Below are 19681 nucleotides of genomic sequence, written 5' to 3' on the forward strand. Positions count from 1 at the left end.
ATTGATGAATCGCACAGGTAAGAAATTCATTTTTATAGTATGAAAAGGTTAGTAATTGTAATTAAGAATAGGAAATTGGATTAAATGTTTGTAACATGTCTTCTTCCTAAGATTAAGGGTGGTGGTGTTTGATCAACACTGCTGGGGAGCCATGATGCAATATACTGTTTTGTTTTTAAATCCCCGAAACAGTGTTTCATGGTAAACAACTGATGATCCCTTGAAAAATAAATTATTGGTATTATAGTAAATTCGAGAGCGAGTTGATGCAGTGATTGCAGGTGATTAAATGACTTACTGACTAGATGGTTTTCTAACGAATGATAAAAAATGTTTTTTTTGTATAGTTTTAAAGGGTAAAAACTTCACAGACTATATATATATATATATAGTGTGTTTTTTAGAAGCAGACACTGTTACGCAAGCTAGAAAAGTCTGCAAATGACATTGTCTCCACATTAATGCGGATAAGACAAAGTTTATGACTTTCAATATGAAAGGATAGATCAGGGCTTTGGCTGGATCAACACTGAAAGAAGTCGCTGAGTTTACATATCTGGGCAGCAACATAGTTTCCACAGAGAGAGATATCGAAATTTGCATCTCAAAAGCATGGGCCGCATTGGATGAACTTCAAGGCTAATTGACAAACTGAAAAGGCAGTTCTTCAGGGCAGTGGTAGAGTCTGTCCTTGTTTACGGTGCTACAGCCTGGACACTCACCAAAAGATTGGAAAGAAAACTAGACGGCACATACACCCATATGCTGCAAATAGTATTAAATATATCTTGGCAAAATCATCCCATGAAGCAGCAACTTTATGGCAATCTACCTGCCATATCTAATACCATCAGGGAGAGACTCCTACGATTTGCTGGTCACTGTCTGAGGAGCAAGCATGAATTGGCGAGTGATGTATTGCTATGGACTCCACGACACAGACGCGCAAGAAAAGGACAACCTAGATCCACGTACATAGCACACGACGCCAACTGTGAACCTGAAGGTCTGAGGCAGCTGATGGAAGACAGGAAACTCTGGAGAGGAAGAGCCACATTGGTCCAGGCAAGGAGCCCTCCTGATGATGATGAAAAAGTCTGACTTTACCAATTATAAAAGTTCTAAAATAAAATTGCGTTGTTTCATCAACTAAAGTCGTGCAATTCGATCTTCAGTTGCATGTTTGCGATAAATTTATTTTCTAATTAAAAATAAACTCTTTAAATCATGCACGAAAAAAGCAGTTAATGTTAACATTTACTTTGTTGCATACGTATTTTAAATAATCTGTTTTTACTACCAAATTTAAAAGGAATCAAATATAACTTATGGACAAAGATTCACTTCTTGTCAGCCGGTCCTGGATATGACCTAAAACTATATCCGATGGTGAGGCCCCACCTTGCGGGCTTTGGGGAGTGTTGAGCCACCCTTTAATTGCCATTGCTCCCATGTCCACTCTGACCCGGAGTGGTAGTACCTGTTAGGGTCCCGACTATGGGTTAAATAGAATCTGATGTAAAAAAAAAAAGTATACTCCATTAAAAATCGTTCCTCAAAATAACTAGATTCGGCATTAAATAACCTGAAAAAAGGTTGATATGCCGTAAAACAAAAACAACCAACCAATCTTGTCAGCCAATTTACTTTTGGAGAATTTCCTCTCTATTACATTAGACCTTCATTGGGCCAAGGGAGATAACTGATTCGCCTATCTGAACACTCGGTACCTAGGTACTGGGATCATGGGCATCTCTTATTTTAACCAATAATCCCATTTATACATTTAATGGAAACATAAAACCTGATTATATATTTTTGTACTATTCGAATTACTATTCTCATCTTCATTGTTATTTTCACAACATTTCAGCTGATGTAACCTCCAATCTTCAGTTGTATTTTTTTCAAACTATAGGTACAACACATAAGACCCATCACTAAAATACTTTTTTGATGTTATTAGTTCATCTACTTATATAAATTTATCACTTAATTTATAAATATCTATATAATAACATGCTACAGCATTATCTCGCATTAAAAAACAAAATAAGATCATCCAATTAGCAAAAATGGTGATTCGTCATAATTTGATTCTTTGAACTGGAACGCTACAAATTTTGGTTTCAGTTTCAATTCTTACTGATGACACCTAAGTCATATTTTTTTAATTTTGAAATCACAACTATATATTGGGTACAATATAATATTAAATTAAAAATAATTGGGTACAGCATAATATTAAATAATTGATAGAGAATTGACTCTATAATAATAAATATGAACGCTAGAAAATTAAAATAGCATATTTTACGACAGGACAACGCCGGGCATCTCCTACTAGTACTTGTTTAAACCATCCTCATAAGTTATCAAATTTTATTCATTCCATTCCTCATTTGCATTCCTCTCATAATATTCTTCATCATTCAGCTGAAAATGTCTTTTGATAAGTGATGACTCATTAGTTAAAAAAAAAAAAATTCTATTAATGTGGTTTTTCTTCTAATCTCTTCAACAACTTATTTTTTTTTCTCTCTTCTCTTCTATGCTTTGCAGGTAACTGGAGTTGCAGCACGAGTGCCCGTCAGTCACTGGAATCGAACCGGACCAGCTGCACCACACCCACAAATGATATGGGAGGCGTTACATCCTCCGCTTCCTTCCACTCCCTCGGGCAGGACTCTGGGCGAGATTCGGCGACTGAAACCGACGATAGGTCAGTAGTGTTGAACTTCAACTACTTTACCCCCTCCATGCCACTAAAACCACAGTCCTCACCGCTACCACCACCATCACCATCTTACTGGCAGCACGAAATGCAGTTTCTGACTTTCAAACCGTATAACAGCAAGGGCAGGGCAGCCTCTCCTGTCTTTGACCCAGTACCTGTGCTTAGCCTTAGGGATTATTCCACGAGCCTTAGTAGAAATGATTACAGTGCCTTCACACTGCCTGATATTTGTGAGAGGGGTATATTTTAACTGCCACCGAAAAAAAAAATAATAATAACAAAAAGAAAAAAAAACAAAGAAAACATTCATTATTATTTATTTATTTATTTATTTATTTTTTTATTTTTTTTTTTTTTTCAGTTTTTGATCTAATTTCTGTATTTACAGACACTTTTCAAGCTAACTTTTAACATCTATATAAACATATGCTACAGCATTTCATGTTCGTATGTATGTACGTTGTCAACTTTCACACACTTTAAAAATAAAAAGCAGATCTTCCCATCAGCAATGATGATGATTGGTGATTAATCTGATGATTGCTAAGGTACAAAATTCCAATTTTATCCACTTTAAAATGAATTGTTCCAAAATCTAATCCTATTGTTCTCTTAACTAAAACTACAATTTTAACTGAATCATTTCTTTTTTATTTAATAGTATTAACTTTGACTGATATTTATTATTTCGCTAGTGGCTGCACCGCGTTGGCACACACAACGCCAAGTCAAACACAAAATCGAGTACACTCAATACTGTCTTAGTATCAACGCTTACCCTGTGAACTCAGAGTATAGGAAATTCCCATATGCATAAAAAAAATCACTGAAAAAACAAAAATACCCTAACTAAAGGTAAGGATAATGAGTAAACGTTAGATAAAATGATGGTTAAAATTATTACGAACTTGCCAGGATTCGAACCTGGAATCTTCTGATCCGTAGTCAGACGCGTTATCCATTGCGCCACAAGTCCTGTCTGTATGCCAAAAGATTTTACTGCGACTGTATACGGACAGTGCTAAATTCTGTTGACATGGGCAGGTAACTTTTTCGACAAGTTTACGAAACGGCCCAAAAACCCTTATTTCAGCTTTTTATGTGACTCGGCGTTGTTCGTTACGAACCATGTATAGATAAGGACAATCTAGGGACTCACACCTTTCAGGAAAAAAAAAAGAATTTTTTAATTCGGTGCATCCGTTCAAAAGTTTTATTGGTATATATACACACACACACACATAAATAAACATTTAGAATTTTATTAACGGTATAGATAATGAATATTATTATTGACAATAAATTCTACAGATTGATGTAGAAATCACCATGGAATTTCCACGTATTTCTACGGACATAAAGATTTCATTCCCTTTTGAGCAAAACATATTTGAGGCCCAAGTTTAAATCCAACCTTTCTAATATTACCCATCCCATTATTTATCATATATTATATATATATCTAATATTACCCATCCCATTATTTATCATTTTATCATGTATATAGCATAATCACGTTGATGCAGTAGTTTTCATTCGGTCACCAAAGTTAAGCAATATAGAGCCTGGTCAGTAGCAGATGGGTGACCATTTGAGAATAACAGGCTATGTATCTAAAAAGATGTCGACATCTTCCTGCAAGAGCTGCAAAAATCTAACTTTTGACGGGGATATGTATATGGAACTAGGGACTGTTTGTGAATTTGATATTCCCATGAAACTTCCTCTTTTGGAGGAAGCCAGTTCAACCTGTTTAGGGTTAGTGCCGCTTCAGTATGGTACAGTATCGTTTTATCATACTTGTTTTTAGATAATTACTCCTCACTTGAGAAATGGAGGATGCGAGGAGACATGATTCTTGAATAAAACAGCATCAAACCAAATTTAAATGTACCTTTCAAAGAGTTTTTTGTTGTTTGTTTTTTTTACCCCAGTGCCAAAAGAGTAAAAAAGCTTGTTTTTATTTGTAAAGAAATTTGTACCGCTTGTCCAGAATTCAACCTAATTAAAAAGACAAAAACGCAAAAAAAAATCTTTGTATGTACACGTTATGAAACAAAAATGTTACATTCCAAAAATCACATAAACAGATCAAGCAATTTTTTTTTTTTTTTTTTTTGCATATAGAAATCATTTTTTTTATGTCTTTTAGCAATTATTAGTACATTGCAGCCATACATGGCTGATTTTTATCTCTATTTAAATTTGGCGAAGGATTTTTATTCTCGGCCCTCAAAATCAACTGAGATTAGACCATTCCTGTAATGATCCGGTCCCTGTTGATTTTGTTACGGGAGTTTCGTTCTGTGCAGTTCTAGGAGGTCCACCTTTCCAGGCCTTGCCTTTTCCCTTTGTGAAGGGGTTAGTTTATTGCTGATCGCCTGAGGTGCCCTCACAAGGGAATGCCGACGGGACTGCCCAGGCATTTTTTGTAAGTCAGAGTGCCCCTCCTTGGGGGTACTGATTTCTCAATCCCACTTTCCGACCCTGGTATTTAAGTTCTTGCAGTGGGAGGAAACTGAACATGTTTTATCGCTATTTCTGGCGAGGTTGTTAAGAAGGAGGTAACAAGTGATGAATGTTAAAAATGGCGGAGCGAAATACAGATCCTAACTTCTTCATAAAATCTGATTTTCTTAGTAAAAAAAAATATACATAATCAATTTACGTCATTTTTGTAATATGACATTTTCGTTCTATGACAGGTATGTACGTCATGAAGATTTTTTGCGTTTTTTTTTTTTTCGTTGAATTTTGGACAAGCACCACGCTTTCTTTTTTTTTTTTTAATCGAATAATGATAAAAAAAAATTAGGTTGATGAGTGTCTGTAAAAATCCTATAGCCATCATTTTTCTTTCTTTCTTTAGACATTAAAAAAAAGAAAGAAAAAGATTTGGCCTCAAATGAAAAAGAACTGTTTTAATATGCATACTAACAAACTTTTTTTTTAATATTTATTCTGTCATATCCTTGCCCTCCCTCTAGAAATTGGCTCGCTTTTCTTGTTTTTTCAACTTTGATTTTTTTCGACTTTGTTTTTCGTTGATTGAAGTTTTTAACCAAAGGAAAAGAAAAAAAAATGATGCTTCCATATTTTTTTTTTTTTTTTTTTTTTAGTGGACATTAGTATTTAGATGTTTGTTTATGCTTTGTTTGTTTTCTAATGTGTTTTTTCTTTGAACTAAAACCTTTTTATAATTAATAATAGTGTCAAACTTCAGAGACCTTTTTCCTGCTTAACATAACAATCTCGGCTAACTTTTCAAATACTGTTTCAACTTCACTTCCGGTTGTTACTCCCCATATAAGGATTTTTTTTTTTTTTTTTTTAAATAATAATGTTATTATTTTGAAAAGCTTCTTAACATGGAAGGTGGGGGTGTTTCCTTTATCCACTCTGTACTTTTTTCACAAAACGGTTTAATAAACAAAAGATACAAAAAATCAAACGCAGTCTAGTCACCGGAAGTGAAGTCGAAACAGTGATTGTAAAGATAGCCGAATCACTACTCATTTTATGCAAACCTAGACAAGTAATATTTAGTGAAAATAAGCAAGTAGTTGTTTTTATATATATGTTTCAAATTTTTCTCATCTCTGAATGAACTGAACTCGTGGTAATGTGTAATAGTCGTGGTCAGAAGATCGTGAAAAAAATTTGTATAGCTAACAAATGCTTATATATATATATATATACTAAATGTGGAATCTTTTCTAATTAAAATCTATTTAGTATTGTGCATGTAAAGCTGAGAAAAACACGTTTGAAATGTTAACATTATGACAATAAGCTAAATGGAAACAAAACGGCTACAGAATTTGACTTGATATCGTGTTAATCTAAAACCGAAACTCGAATCTCCACCCAAAATGATTTCTCATTTAATAATATTTATTTAATATAACAAATATTATTAAAAATACATAATAGTTAATAAAAACAACGTAAAACCATTTTTAATGTTTCTACAGAATTTATTCTGACCGCGACCGTTAATGTTTACCAACTTCTAATAACACTTGCATTTATCTACATGATAACTAAAATCGGTGCTTATTCAGATTGGCACTTATGGTTGCAATTTAAAGTAAAAAAAAAAAAATACAGAAAAGTCTGTATGATGTACGTACTTGTTACGGAACAAAGATGAAATAGACGTAATTTGATCAAGTAAGCGAGTCAGTGTTTTCATCGGCCATGATTATATTCGATGAAATGAAAAAGGAAAGACAATTCAAATTGAAGTTGAGAGGTCACAAATGTTGAATGTTATGTTCAACGCAGTTTTGTAATAAAATCGCTAAAATCGTCCTCTTCCCCGATGCAAACAGAATTTTTGTGAAATGTTGAACGGTATTCTACTCAGTAAATGTCTGCGCGTTACTTACGGAAAAACGGTTAATTAAACTGCAGAAGCACATGTTAAACTACACAAGTTCTATAATTGAATACCCCCACCCACCCCCAAAAACGGAAAACATGAAAATGTTTTTGTAAACTCGTGAAAACTTTTTTCTTTTTTTTTTTTTTATATCAATTAAAAAGCATTAAAAACTAGGGAACACAAAAAATGAACCACATTCTTTCTTTCTTTTTTTTTCTTTTTTTTTTTTTTTGAAAACTTTGTTATTTAAAACATCCGCACAATATTCCTCCGCGATGTGATAAGGCCATTCACTACTCGCGTGCGCACTCGAACGCATCATTTAAGAAAACACCACTGAAGGCGGTGAAATGGCGTAAAATAGTTCCAGGGTTCAGAGGTTCATACCATGCAAACGGTAAACTTGCGACGGGTTTGATTATCAGATTCGTAGTCAGCGACATCCAAATTAGAGTAGTCGGTGACGGTGTTCTGTTGTAGCATAAGGTAACATTTACGAAAACTACTAAATTAATTTCCCTAATTTTGGGAATATGACGTCTTTGTAACGAATACATACATCATACAGACTTTTCGTATTTTCTTTACTTTTAATTACCGCCATAAGTGCCAATCTGAATAACGTAACATTAGAATTTTTTTTAGCCAAAAACAATGCGGAGGAAGACCGGAAAAGATGAAGTAAGAAAGAAAAACAAACAGATATAGACGAGTATGGCTGAATAGAGGAGTGTCTAACCTTTATTTGACTATCATTCTTCACTTCAATGTATAATTATTTATTACCAAGTTGCTGGTATGTCCGGTGTATGTAAAGTCCGTGGGTGGTGTGGAACTTTGATTAATTTCGAGAGAAAGGTACCTCTCTTTTTCAAAATAGAAGACAAAATACATTGAAGTGAAGAATGATAGTCAAATAAAGGTTAGACACTCCTCTATTCAGCCATACTCGTATATATCTGTTTGTTTTTCTTTCTTACTTCATCTTTTCCGGTCTTCCTCCGCATTGTTTTTGGCTTTAAAAAAAAAATATATATATATATTTCTTTACCAACAATGCTTCAAGCAAACTACTACCTACTCTTATATATATATATATATATATATATATATATATATATATATATATATATATATAGCAAGAGAAATCCCCCTTTTTTCTTTTTTTTTTTTTTAGTACGACGTATTTTATCTTTGCAATAAGATTTTATATCCAACATAACGATATAAATTTTATATTAATTGAACAATTTTACAAATAGATGCTAACACGTTTAGTTTTTATCGATTTTATTCCAGTGTTATAAATAAATATGGTTATTTAATGCAACATAGGTGCACTAAAAATCATGGTTTCTTTGAAGCATAATGTTTACTTAGAGAAATAACTTTTAGCTTAAAATTTTCAAAATCACAGGAATGTTTAAGTCTTAAATTCAAGACAGAAATTACGACCGTTTTTTACTTTAGGATAACAAAGCAAGAAAGATAACTTTTCCCAACTTGGTTTTATTTTTTATTTTATTTTATTTTTTAGCAATTGATTAAACAAAGAATTTCTATTCTAGGTTTTATTGATTTAGAGAATAAACTAAAAATACAATTTCGTTAACTATGTTTTGGAAATGTCAGACTTCAGATCAGCCCGTTTCATATCTATATTAGTTTTTCTTTGTTTTATTTTTGTATTAAAATTAAATATTGAAAAAAAAAATCTTTACTATAATTGTAAAAAAAAAAAAAAATTAAAACTAAGTGATGGAAAATAAACGAATAAATACGAAAAAATCTTTGTTAAAATTAATTATTTTTTTAAAAAATTAAAAATTAAGTTGAGATTAGTTATCTTAAGTTGGGATTAGTTATCTCCCGTTGCCACTCTATAATTAAAAAAAAAAAAAAAAAGTTGAAATTATTTTTTATGGCAAATTCCACTTATTGTGTTCAGTTTATGCTCCTAAACCAAAGGAAAGTTTGAATATTTGAACACGAGTCTGTCATATCAAAGAACCATTTTTCCGTTTTTTATTTTATTTAATGAATATTCATGATGGTTGTGATGTTCTTCGTTTTAAGAAAAGTGTTAAAATCATTTCTAGAATTGAAGAAATGGTTGAAGTAACTCTTTGATTTTATAAATTTATATTTAAAAATATATATATATTTATAAATTTATATTTAAAAATATATATATATTTATAAATTTATATTTAAAAATATATATATATTTATAAATTTATATTTAAAAATATATATATATATTTACATTTATATAAAACAGATTAATTCTTAGTCGAAATTCTATTTCTAAATTAATTTTTTTTTTTTTTTAAATATTTCTGCGTAAACGAGTAAATTGGTCATCTTAAAAATAAAGTCAAATTATTAAGTTTGGATCGGCAATCATGAAGAAAGACTGATTCATCTAAGGGACGTAACTCTACTTTTACTAAGATTTTTTTTTTTAATTTAGGACACTAATTAAGGACAGAAAGATACAACTCTTTTTGTTTGTTTCAAACAATTTTTTCCCAACTACTTTATTTAATGTATCAAAAATGTAAATATAATATAATATTGTATTTTTTTGTTTGTTTGATTATTTTAAAAAATTTTTTACATTTATTCGAACGTTCAAGAAAAATTATGGTGCTGGTAAAAGATGCGTATAGTTTCGCTTTAAACAAGGAAATGTTGTTTTTTCAACTACTTTATATAATGTAACAAAAACTAAAAAAAACATTTTTAATATATAATAGATAAATTTATTACGACACGACTATTTTTTTTTTTTAATTCTTCAGAGTTAAATTTCATGATTGCCAGTACCATAATTTTTCTTTAACAAAACATTTTAGTAAATGTAAAAATAAATTAATAAAATTATCTATTATATTTACTTTTTTTTACATTAAATATGGTAGTTGAAAAAAAAAAAAAAGTTTTCTCTTGGAAGAAGAAAAAATAGTGTTATCTTTCTTTTCTTACAATTAGCATCGCAAATTATCGTATAAAACAAATTTCTTAGAAGTAGAGTTACGTCCCTTAGACGAATTAATCTTTCTTCGTTGTTGACTTTGGATCTTTATAATCAATAAAAAGAAATCGGCAGTTTTCAAGAAAAAACTTAACATAAAAAAGGAGGTGAAACAAATATCTAATTATTTCCAAAATTCTCCCTATATTAAAAAAAAAACACTTATAAAGAAAAATTTGTATGATGTATGTACCAATGACGAAACGAAATATATTCCAAAAATCAAGTAACTTAATCACGTAGTTTTATTTTTAAATAAGATAATGAAATTTTATGAATATCCGAGGAGTGACTGTCTCAACCGCCATTTTCAAAAATCTCAAGAAACAAAGGGATAACTGAACAATTCATACTTTTATAGATTTATGTTGCAATGCTTACAAATTCCCATTACTCGTTTTAAAATGATTTTCTTTAGAAAAATAAAACTACTTGATCAATTTATGTCATTTTTGGAATATGATTTTTGCGTTTCATCACGGGTGCGTACATATTTTTTTTTTCTTTTTTTTTTTTTAATATGGGGAATTTTGAAACTGTTAAAAAAGACAATAACATTTACTTTTCTACTTAGCCGCTCGTGTGTGTGTGTGTGTGTGTGTGTGTGTGTGTGTGTGTGTGTGTTAAGTATTTTAAAGTGTTTTTTTTTTTTTTTCAATCAAAAAGTTTGGTCAACTATGTAATTTTAGACTGGCAAACAAAGATAATTGACATACATTCGGCAACTGTCTTTAAAGTGTGATTTTTTTTTTAAATTTATTTTTTTATTTTTTTATTTTTTTTTTTTGTACTCTTCTCTTTTTAGTTGCGTAGAAAAGTCAATTTTCATAGGTTTGGAAACTACACGTTGATTTTTTTTTTTTTTTTTTTTTTTTTTTCGCCCCCATCCCTAAAAAAAAAAAATCTAAAAAGAAAAAAACATTAAGCAAACGCCAGGCAAGTTTGGTTCTGCCATTTTTAAGTTTAACTGTTTGTGTTTAGATTTCGATGAATAATTAAAATCCGATAAAGGCGTTTTAAAATATTAAAAACACATGAAACATATAAAAATGGACAGGTAGGTATATTGAAAAGTAACTAATATTGCCTTTGGTAACAGTTATTTGTTAGCTTTCCTTCTCAACCCTTTTTTTCTGTTAACTTCTCTTGAAAATTGATTAAAAACTGCTTAATATGATGATCATTACTAATACCGACATAAATTATTATAAAGGAAAAACCGTTAATGAAAATTAGTTGTAAACAATTTAGTTTACTTTGTTGCTGATATGCGTAAAAAAGAAAATGTTAAAAGTTTTAAGCCATGTTATTGTACCGTAAATAGTGTTGAGATCTGTAATCCACATTCAGCCATTTTTTAATCCGAGGAGAACGAGTGAGAGTCACATCTAAAAATGTAGATAACTGCATTTTTACGGTTATGTATGTTCAAAATGTTGAAAATACAGTTATTGGTTGTTTATGTTCAAAATGGTATGTGGAATATTTACCCATGTTAACTGGGTAAGATTATTTTTATATATATTATTTATTTATTTATTTATTTATTTATATATTTATTTTTTGAAGCTCCTGGTTTGAAGCCGGGATTAAGGGAAATCCTCTGGAAATGAATCCCATCCCTTTCCAGAGAGACGTTGATAAACGAAATCAGAATTATTATTGAGGCATCCTATTTTGTTTAAAATATATATCGTATTTGTTTAAAATAAATTATTGAAAAAAGAATCTAAAATAAATTTAGATATCTCCCTTATTTTACCACCCTGAAACAAAATAAAAAATAAAAGTCGAGATTACTTTATCTGCCCTATAAAAGGGAGATAATCACGTTAATCTGATCCTATAAAAAGGGAAATAATCACGGTTATTTATAAAAGGGGAGATAATTACATTAGTTCTCGTTAGAATATCCAACGTTAAGCAATGTTGTGCTTAAGAAAATATTCCGCCCAGCAAAAGCGCCGCTGTATAAAGGTGTGCTATCCTTTCTGAGAACTAGGCACCGCCAAAAATGGCCGCAAAATCAAGTTGTTGTTGTTTTTTAAAACTAAATTACATTTATTAAAATCCATTATTTCTGAGTAACTTTTTTTTTTCCAGAAAGATAAAACCCTGAATTTTATCATATAGAAAACAGAATAATGTAAAACTTTTTCTACTATTTTTAATTCAATTTTAAATGTTAAATTTTCCCAAAAAGTTAACAATTGATATTTTTTGTCTTGCACAAATAACGTACTTAAATATTTTAAAAAAAAGGGTTTTTGAAATAATTTATTTATTCATTTATTGTCTAACTAAGATTTAGGATGATTTTCTATGAGAATATGCAAAAATATTATAATATAAGTACCTGAATTTCAAATAATTCCACTTATTCATATAGGTAACCAGACATTTCGCGTCGCCGTAGAGTTCAGATCGACTCTGTTTACGTTTTCTTTTGATGAGACGAAAACTATGGAAGACCAAACAGGCCAAAAAAACTTATTTTTCAGTGACGAAAATTTCAATGTATTATTAAGCTGAGGCTGGCCAGTACCAGATGGGTGACCATTTGTATGAGTTTGGTTTTTAATGTGTATGTGTGTGGGGGCCAGGCTCCCCAAAATGGGGGGAGGGGGCAATTTAAAGCAGAATAAAAAAAATATATTTCAGCGCGTTTGGTCCACCGTAGTCGAAAGGCGGCAAACGTTTTCAAACGAGATCGAAAAAAATGATGCTATTTTTAACACAAAGGGCACAATATTTATCGAATTTTTTTTTTTTTTGTATCGATTGTTCAAAGCATGCTCTGTTTAATAATGGTCATGCATTATTCGGCTCGCTAAAAAAAAATTGTTAATTTATTTATCAAAAATTTTAAAATGGCTTTTTTCGTCTAAATATTAAAAAATTTTTTTTTTTTGTTTTGCTTAACTTAAATTAATTATTTTACTTAACATATTAACCGAATTTCACACTTCAAAACTCAAAAGCGGGATAATTAAACACAATCGAAGTTCTGATATTCAGACGTCAAAATAAGGTATGCAAACAATTTTTTTTTTTTTTTTTTTAATCTATAATTCTGTCCCTTACAACAACACAATATGTTTTGTTCAGTTTCAGATGATTATTTTAAGCATATTTGTTCCCACTTCAAAACAAGGGGGGGGGTTGTAAGCAAAAAAAAATATATATATAAATATCGTTTATGAAAAATAAGTACACTGTTATAAAGTTCATTCTTCTCCTAATAATCGCTGAAAATTTCGTATTGATCGGATAATTACCTGATTTTTGGTAGATTTTTAAAAAGACGGTCCGTCAAAAAGTACTGACCTGCCCCCCCAGTTTTGGCGGTGCCTACTGAGAACTATAACGGGTGACAGATTAGCATTTTGTCAAATGGATGACTCAAAGCATCCATTCCAATTGACTCTATAAAAAGGAAGATAATTATATCACTATACAAAGCACCAAACTATATTTAAAAAAAAAAAAAAGTATTAGAAATTGTGGAAGCATTTTTTTTTAATCATTTTTAAAACAGAAACATTTAAGCCAATTTTTTTTTTTTTTTTAATCTTATTACATGTTTTGAATTTGGAGAAAAAAAACTGAACCTTTTTTTTATGTTACAAAAAAAAAATCTAACGTCAGTATTTTTACTTTTTAAAATATTTTTTATTTGCCTTTTCAAAACCCTATATACCTGCTTACCATGTTATCTTCTGCAGCCTACATTTTTTTTTAATATAATATTAGGGGATCATACTTGCACCACACGCAAGGGAGGCATTTTTCTTACTGATTTATCGATTGAGCTGCATTAATTAGGAATGGACATATTATAATTTCCTACGACTGAAAGTAGGGATGGCCAATCTTTTTTTGCTTATTGAACACCTCAGAACCATTTTATCATGTGTGGATCCCATATCTGCATACAGGGTGTCACAAAATTAATCATCTAGTTTTCTATTTTTAAATATAAGGTAGCATCAAAAAAGATGGTTGATTTTGAGACACTGTGTATATGTTTTTTCTTATCAAATATTTGTTTCTAGGTTATTAAAAAAATAATTAACAATGAATCCATTTTGTTATTTTTATAACATTAACTCCAAATATTGAAAATTTCAATAAACCCAGTCCATTTACTAATAAAATAAATAGAAACTTTTTTTTCCTGGGGACCCTCTTAAAACTTCATGGACCCCAGTTGAGTATCCCTGCTATAGAGTTTACCATCTTTAGAGATAATGGAATTTACACAGGTAATCATGAAGAAAGGATTGTAGAATTCTTATTTCATCTCTCCTGAATCGATATTGCTTGATTCCAGTGTCAAGGAAAAGTCCAGAACTATCGGAAACTATGCTGAGATAAACATTACGTTCTTATACAAATTTGGAAAAAAATTTTAATGGAATTTATAAAAGTTGCCATGTACTTTCAGCTCGTTATATTTACAGTTGGCTTCCAAGAATGTGGAAATATAGTATAACTTCTTTATTTATATAAACATTATTGGCTGCATATTTGCATACATGTTTCAGTTGCGATTTCTTTTAAAATGCTACCTCTTCAAACCAAAATTTTGATGTGAAGATTTCAGCTTGATGAGGTTGCATTTCAAAAACAACTCCAACATGTGCACACATATGTAGCCAATAATGTTTGTATAAATAAATTGTATATAGACCCATTGCAGTATCTGCCTGCTTAACGTCACTTGCACAACACAATGGCAGTTCAAAAGCTGGTTGCTATGATTATGATAAATGTTGCAGCTGATTATCCTGAACTGTGCTTTTAAAGACGACCCTCTTGAGTAAATGTGGTATTATGGTGACTGAGATGAATTTAGTTAAGAGTAGGATAGACAATTTTAAGTAATTGTGACCAAGGATGACCAACAGCACCTATTTTCCCCACATTTTTTAATAGCTTTGTGCTTAATTAGTTTAAAATGTGAAAGGAATTGTTTGAAGGCTATAACAATGCGGTTTGTAGGAAACACCACAGACATGAGTTAGCATATAAAAGAATTAATGACAATATTAGAAATTTTCAATTATATTACATTTATTTGCCAACAGATTGACATCAATACCTACCATTTTGTACGATACATTATGTTGGTAAATAAACATAATATAATTGAAAATTATTGAAAATTTCTTCTAATATTGTCATTATTCTTTTATATGCTAACTCATGTTTGTGGTGTTTCCTACAAACTGCATTGATATAGCCTTCAAACATAACTCCTTTCACACCACGCACAATGCTTCAAACAAACTACAACATCCTTATTTAAATTATTTTTTCTTCTTCTTACTTGGTTTTACTTCTCTTTATTCCCCATGTCCGACACATAAGATTGAAGCAAATTTTTAAAGCTGGGTGATCTTCCTAACACCAGCCCCCCTCCCCAAAGTCCTTTCGTTGAACGTCACAGGAACTACTGCTTCCATGAGGATAGCAGGATAGTCCGTCAAGCTTAACTCCACTAGATCCGCCGTGTTCTGTCTTTGCGTGTGCATATTAACAGGATTACCAGTATTTTTTAAAATGTAAATCTTCATATTTTCTGCAAATGAATATTTCAAAGTGTAGCATCTGTTCTATCCAAAAATTGGTAAAAGAATATTGTGGGGTTTTGCATACACACTGGACGGAAATGAAGATATTTCACAAATTTTTACAAAGGTTTTGGGGATAGACTATCCCCTCCTGCCATAACTAGATTTATTCCGAAGCTACATCGACCAGAGTATGCTTAGATAACGGTTTCAGTTTGAACAAAGTAGTACAATAATATTGTGGGGTTTGCGTTCGTACCAGATGTCCATAGAATGATAATGGTTGTCTTTATGATTACTGTTTGCATTTCACTTCCGGTAGCCCCTTTTCTACGTTAATATATTTTTTTTTTAAATAATAATAATAACGTTATTATTTAGAAATATTCAATAATAATAATAATAATAACGTTATTATTTAGAAATATTCAATAATAATAATAACGTTATTATTTAGAAATATTCAATAATAATAATAATAACGTTATTATTTAGAAAAGCTCGTAACATTGAAAATGGAGGGTGGGGGACTTTATCTATTCGGTACTTTCACCTAACAATTTAATAAACAAAAAAATATCCTAAAACCTCAATTAAAAACGAAAAAGCAACCGGAAGTGAAGTGAATCGGTAATCATAAAGATAATGTATAACAAAAAAAAGGATACAACTGTGGAATGTTCATGGGTCTCACTTATAGGGAGATATTTTCCTTAAAAATAAATTGAAAAATTATGGACAATCAAGAAAGGGGGATAGAAAATATATTTCCACAAACAGATGAATTTGAGTCTAAACCCACCAAGCTTCTAGCTCACAGATTACAGGTTTGAAGGCTAAATTTCCGGGGTCACACAATCGTATGATATTCAAGTATTTACAATAATTATTTTCGCATTCATATATACAAAATTGTTGAATAACATGTATCAGTTTTTTGTTTTTTTGTTTTTTCATTTTTATTAAATTTTTTTCATTAATATTAAAATATAATTTAAAATAAAATTTACAAAATATGTATTCCTGGCATTTCCTCTTTTTTTTTTGTTTTGTGAAGATTTTTTTTGAACGAGTTGCTGTTTGCACAATTTTCACAATTTCATATTAAACAAAATGTTAAACAAAGGGAATGTGTATTCGCTGAACATATTGGGGTGTTGCTAGCGAGCAATCAAGAAAAAATAAATTAATGAAAGTTTTTTTTTTCTTCTTTTTTTTTTTTTACATACATGCACAGTCTGGTCTCCAGTCTTTAATGTTCACTTTTTCATGTGTGCCGTTCTTTGTATGATTGCATCTCCTAGTTGCTGTTGATCAGCTGTTTAATTTAGATGAATAAAACTCAAGCATGGAACAATGGAGACTTCTTACGATTTCAAAGCTTTTATTGAGGAGAGAAATCCGTTCTTAAGGGGAGAGACTTAAAAAGGCTAAAATTAATTCCTTCTTGCTTAATTTTCTTACTTAGCCTTAAAAATTATTGACGAATGAACAGTCTTGAAGAAATTTACTTAGATTTCTATATTGTCGGGCATGTGTGGTCTGATCGCTTCCTCGGCTCAAACTGCCTCAAAACTCTGTCCCGTCCTGGACACGTGAAGTAATTCCTGTTTGATAATCAACACCTGCATTTCTAGCACATTTTGTCTAGAGAGCTGACTTTTGAACTCTCACATCAATCACACTAGATGTACCGGGTATATTTCCATTCTCCATAGTGCTACTGGAAGCGGTGACAAGGCAAATCGGTTCCTTCACTTTACGATACGGTGGCCTTAGGATACTATTTTTCCAGGTTATGATGTGGAATATGATATTTTTCCGGACCCTGGTTACAGTATTTACCTTGCCATACGGTGTTATTTATAATGTTATTTGATTATATACATGTGTTTTATATACTGTACTGTATTTTTTTTTATTAATTTATAATACCATATCCCCGGGTTCTACTGTATTTGTATTTTGAAGCGGTTTATTGAAATAAAATATTAAAAAATGACATTATTAGAAAGTATACAATAAAAATTAAAATTATACAGATAAAAAATAACAAAATTAGTCTTTATTTGCACTAATTGTTATTTAAAATGCAAATAAATAAAAATTGTTATTTTATTTGTATATTTTTAATTTTTATTTGTATATTTTTAATTTTTATTGTATATTTTTCAATAATGTCCTTTTCTTATATTTTATTTCAATAAATCGATTCAAAGTACAAATACTGAATAAAAAAGTGAAGGAATTGATTTGCCGTGTCACCACTTTCGGTAGCGCTCCACAGAAAATTAGGGAAGACTATATATATATATATATATATATATACTTCAGACTAAAATTATCTAAAAACCATTATAACTATTTGCACATATTTTCTCCTCTAAAGAGATGGTAGATATCGAAATCCTATAGGATAAGGAGTTATAATATTTCAAATGTATTCTTTGTCTTACATAGATTAATAAAAATCTTTTGATTTGAAATTTAACCATTTCACGTCATAAATTTTTTAATTTATTGAATGAATAAAATTTTATTTTATATATATATATGTTTATTTAATCAATGAGGGTAGATAGTTCTTATTCTGTCAGACAGACATGACCCGACATTTGAAAGGTGTCAATTTTACCTACACTCTTCTGGCGGTTGAAAGTTCAATTTTCATTACAACCGATATTAACTAGTAATAACCACTTTTTACTCTGTCATGGCTGATAGAACGAGAATAATCTAGCCGAATGGATCAAATTAAAAGTACAGCTCAAAATTTCATATAGATTCTTCAGTCTGACCTAAAGATTCTTATGTTTGACACAATGCACCTGAAGGTCGGAGGTTACAGAAGGCAGTCACTGGCAGCCAACCTTCCCCTTGCCCACTTTCCCCATATGGCATAATCACGTTGATACTCTGGTTCTCGTTAGATCACTGAAATTAAGCAAAGTTGAGCCTGCTAAATATTAGAGAGGTGGCCTTTTTAGGAATACCGGGCACTGTATGTGCAAGAACGTTGACACCTCCTTGCAAGAACCTAATGTCGTCATCTCCCCTAACCAAGATGTACATATGACTGGGGACCGCTTGTGAATTCAATATTCCCTAGACACTTCCTCCTTTGGAGAAAGCTAGTTCAACCCACCTTCTGCATTACTTGCTATCTTAGATATGATCTGACTCTACCTGGAACAACTTCCTTAGATGTTAGTTTGAAGGCAGCCATTCCTTCTTTTCCAGTTTCCCACTAGTTGGCATTGGCCTGATTGCATTTACGATATAAACTCACTGAAGGCAGTTTGCAGGCAACCACTATTTTTCTTTATGGCGAAAAGGCCCAGAATCGACCGACCCCCTCCCTCTCCTCCAGCGAGCAAGCATTTACCAGGATAATCTTCCTTAGATAAGTTCTCATAAAAGAAAATAGTCGTAACTCTTTAGTAATTGTCTAGTGACATATGGCCGAGTGGTCCTAGACGTTGTATCAAAGTTTACAGTTACTCAAAGGTGCTGAGTTCAATCCTGAACGAAGGCAGTGAAAAGTAACATTCAAAACAGAGAATCGGCAGCTGGAGTCCGAACACGGTACCCCGTAATAATAATAAAGGGTTGGGTTCGAGACTCCTAATAAACGGTTCCCCAGTTCGATACAAAACACCTGATGAAGACCGGAGGGCGAAACGGCCGAAACGTTGTGATGATAACAACCAAGATGAGGAAGTCAGTCCGACAATCTCAATCAATCGTAACTCTTTATCTATATTTACCATTTTCTGTCTTATATCATACTTTATAATTTATTACCCCAGAAACAGCATTAAATTATAGACACTAAGAATTAGTGTTGGGACAATAAATCAGAATCGGGAATCTGAAAATTCGGAACTTTTGAGGGTATTGGAAAAAATTGTGTCTAGTTTCTGATGCCAAAACCGATTCTTTTT

The 19681-nt window shown here is 31.1% G+C and overlaps 1 protein-coding gene and 1 non-coding gene across 3 annotated transcripts in view; one reads left to right on the forward strand and one right to left on the reverse strand.

The window, feature by feature from the left end:
- The window catches only part of LOC145263127 (uncharacterized), a 311291-nt gene that overhangs the window by 246243 nt on the left and 45367 nt on the right, over nucleotides 1–19681 (forward strand). For both annotated transcript variants that reach the window (XM_080120068.1, XM_080120067.1), the window contains one exon: nucleotides 2563–2722. In XM_080120068.1, coding sequence (XP_079976194.1) covers nucleotides 2563–2722 — 160 coding nt within the window. The remainder of the gene's footprint in view (nucleotides 1–2562; nucleotides 2723–19681) is intronic.
- On the reverse strand, nucleotides 3641–3713 carry Trnar-acg (transfer RNA arginine (anticodon ACG)). Its single transcript has one exon. It is a non-coding gene; the product is annotated as a tRNA-Arg (tRNA).

The sequence above is a fragment of the Euprymna scolopes genome, chromosome 38, assembly GCF_053919585.1.
Source record: "Euprymna scolopes isolate OS-2025 chromosome 38, ASM5391958v1, whole genome shotgun sequence".
Lineage (NCBI taxonomy): Eukaryota > Metazoa > Mollusca > Cephalopoda > Sepiida > Sepiolidae > Euprymna > Euprymna scolopes.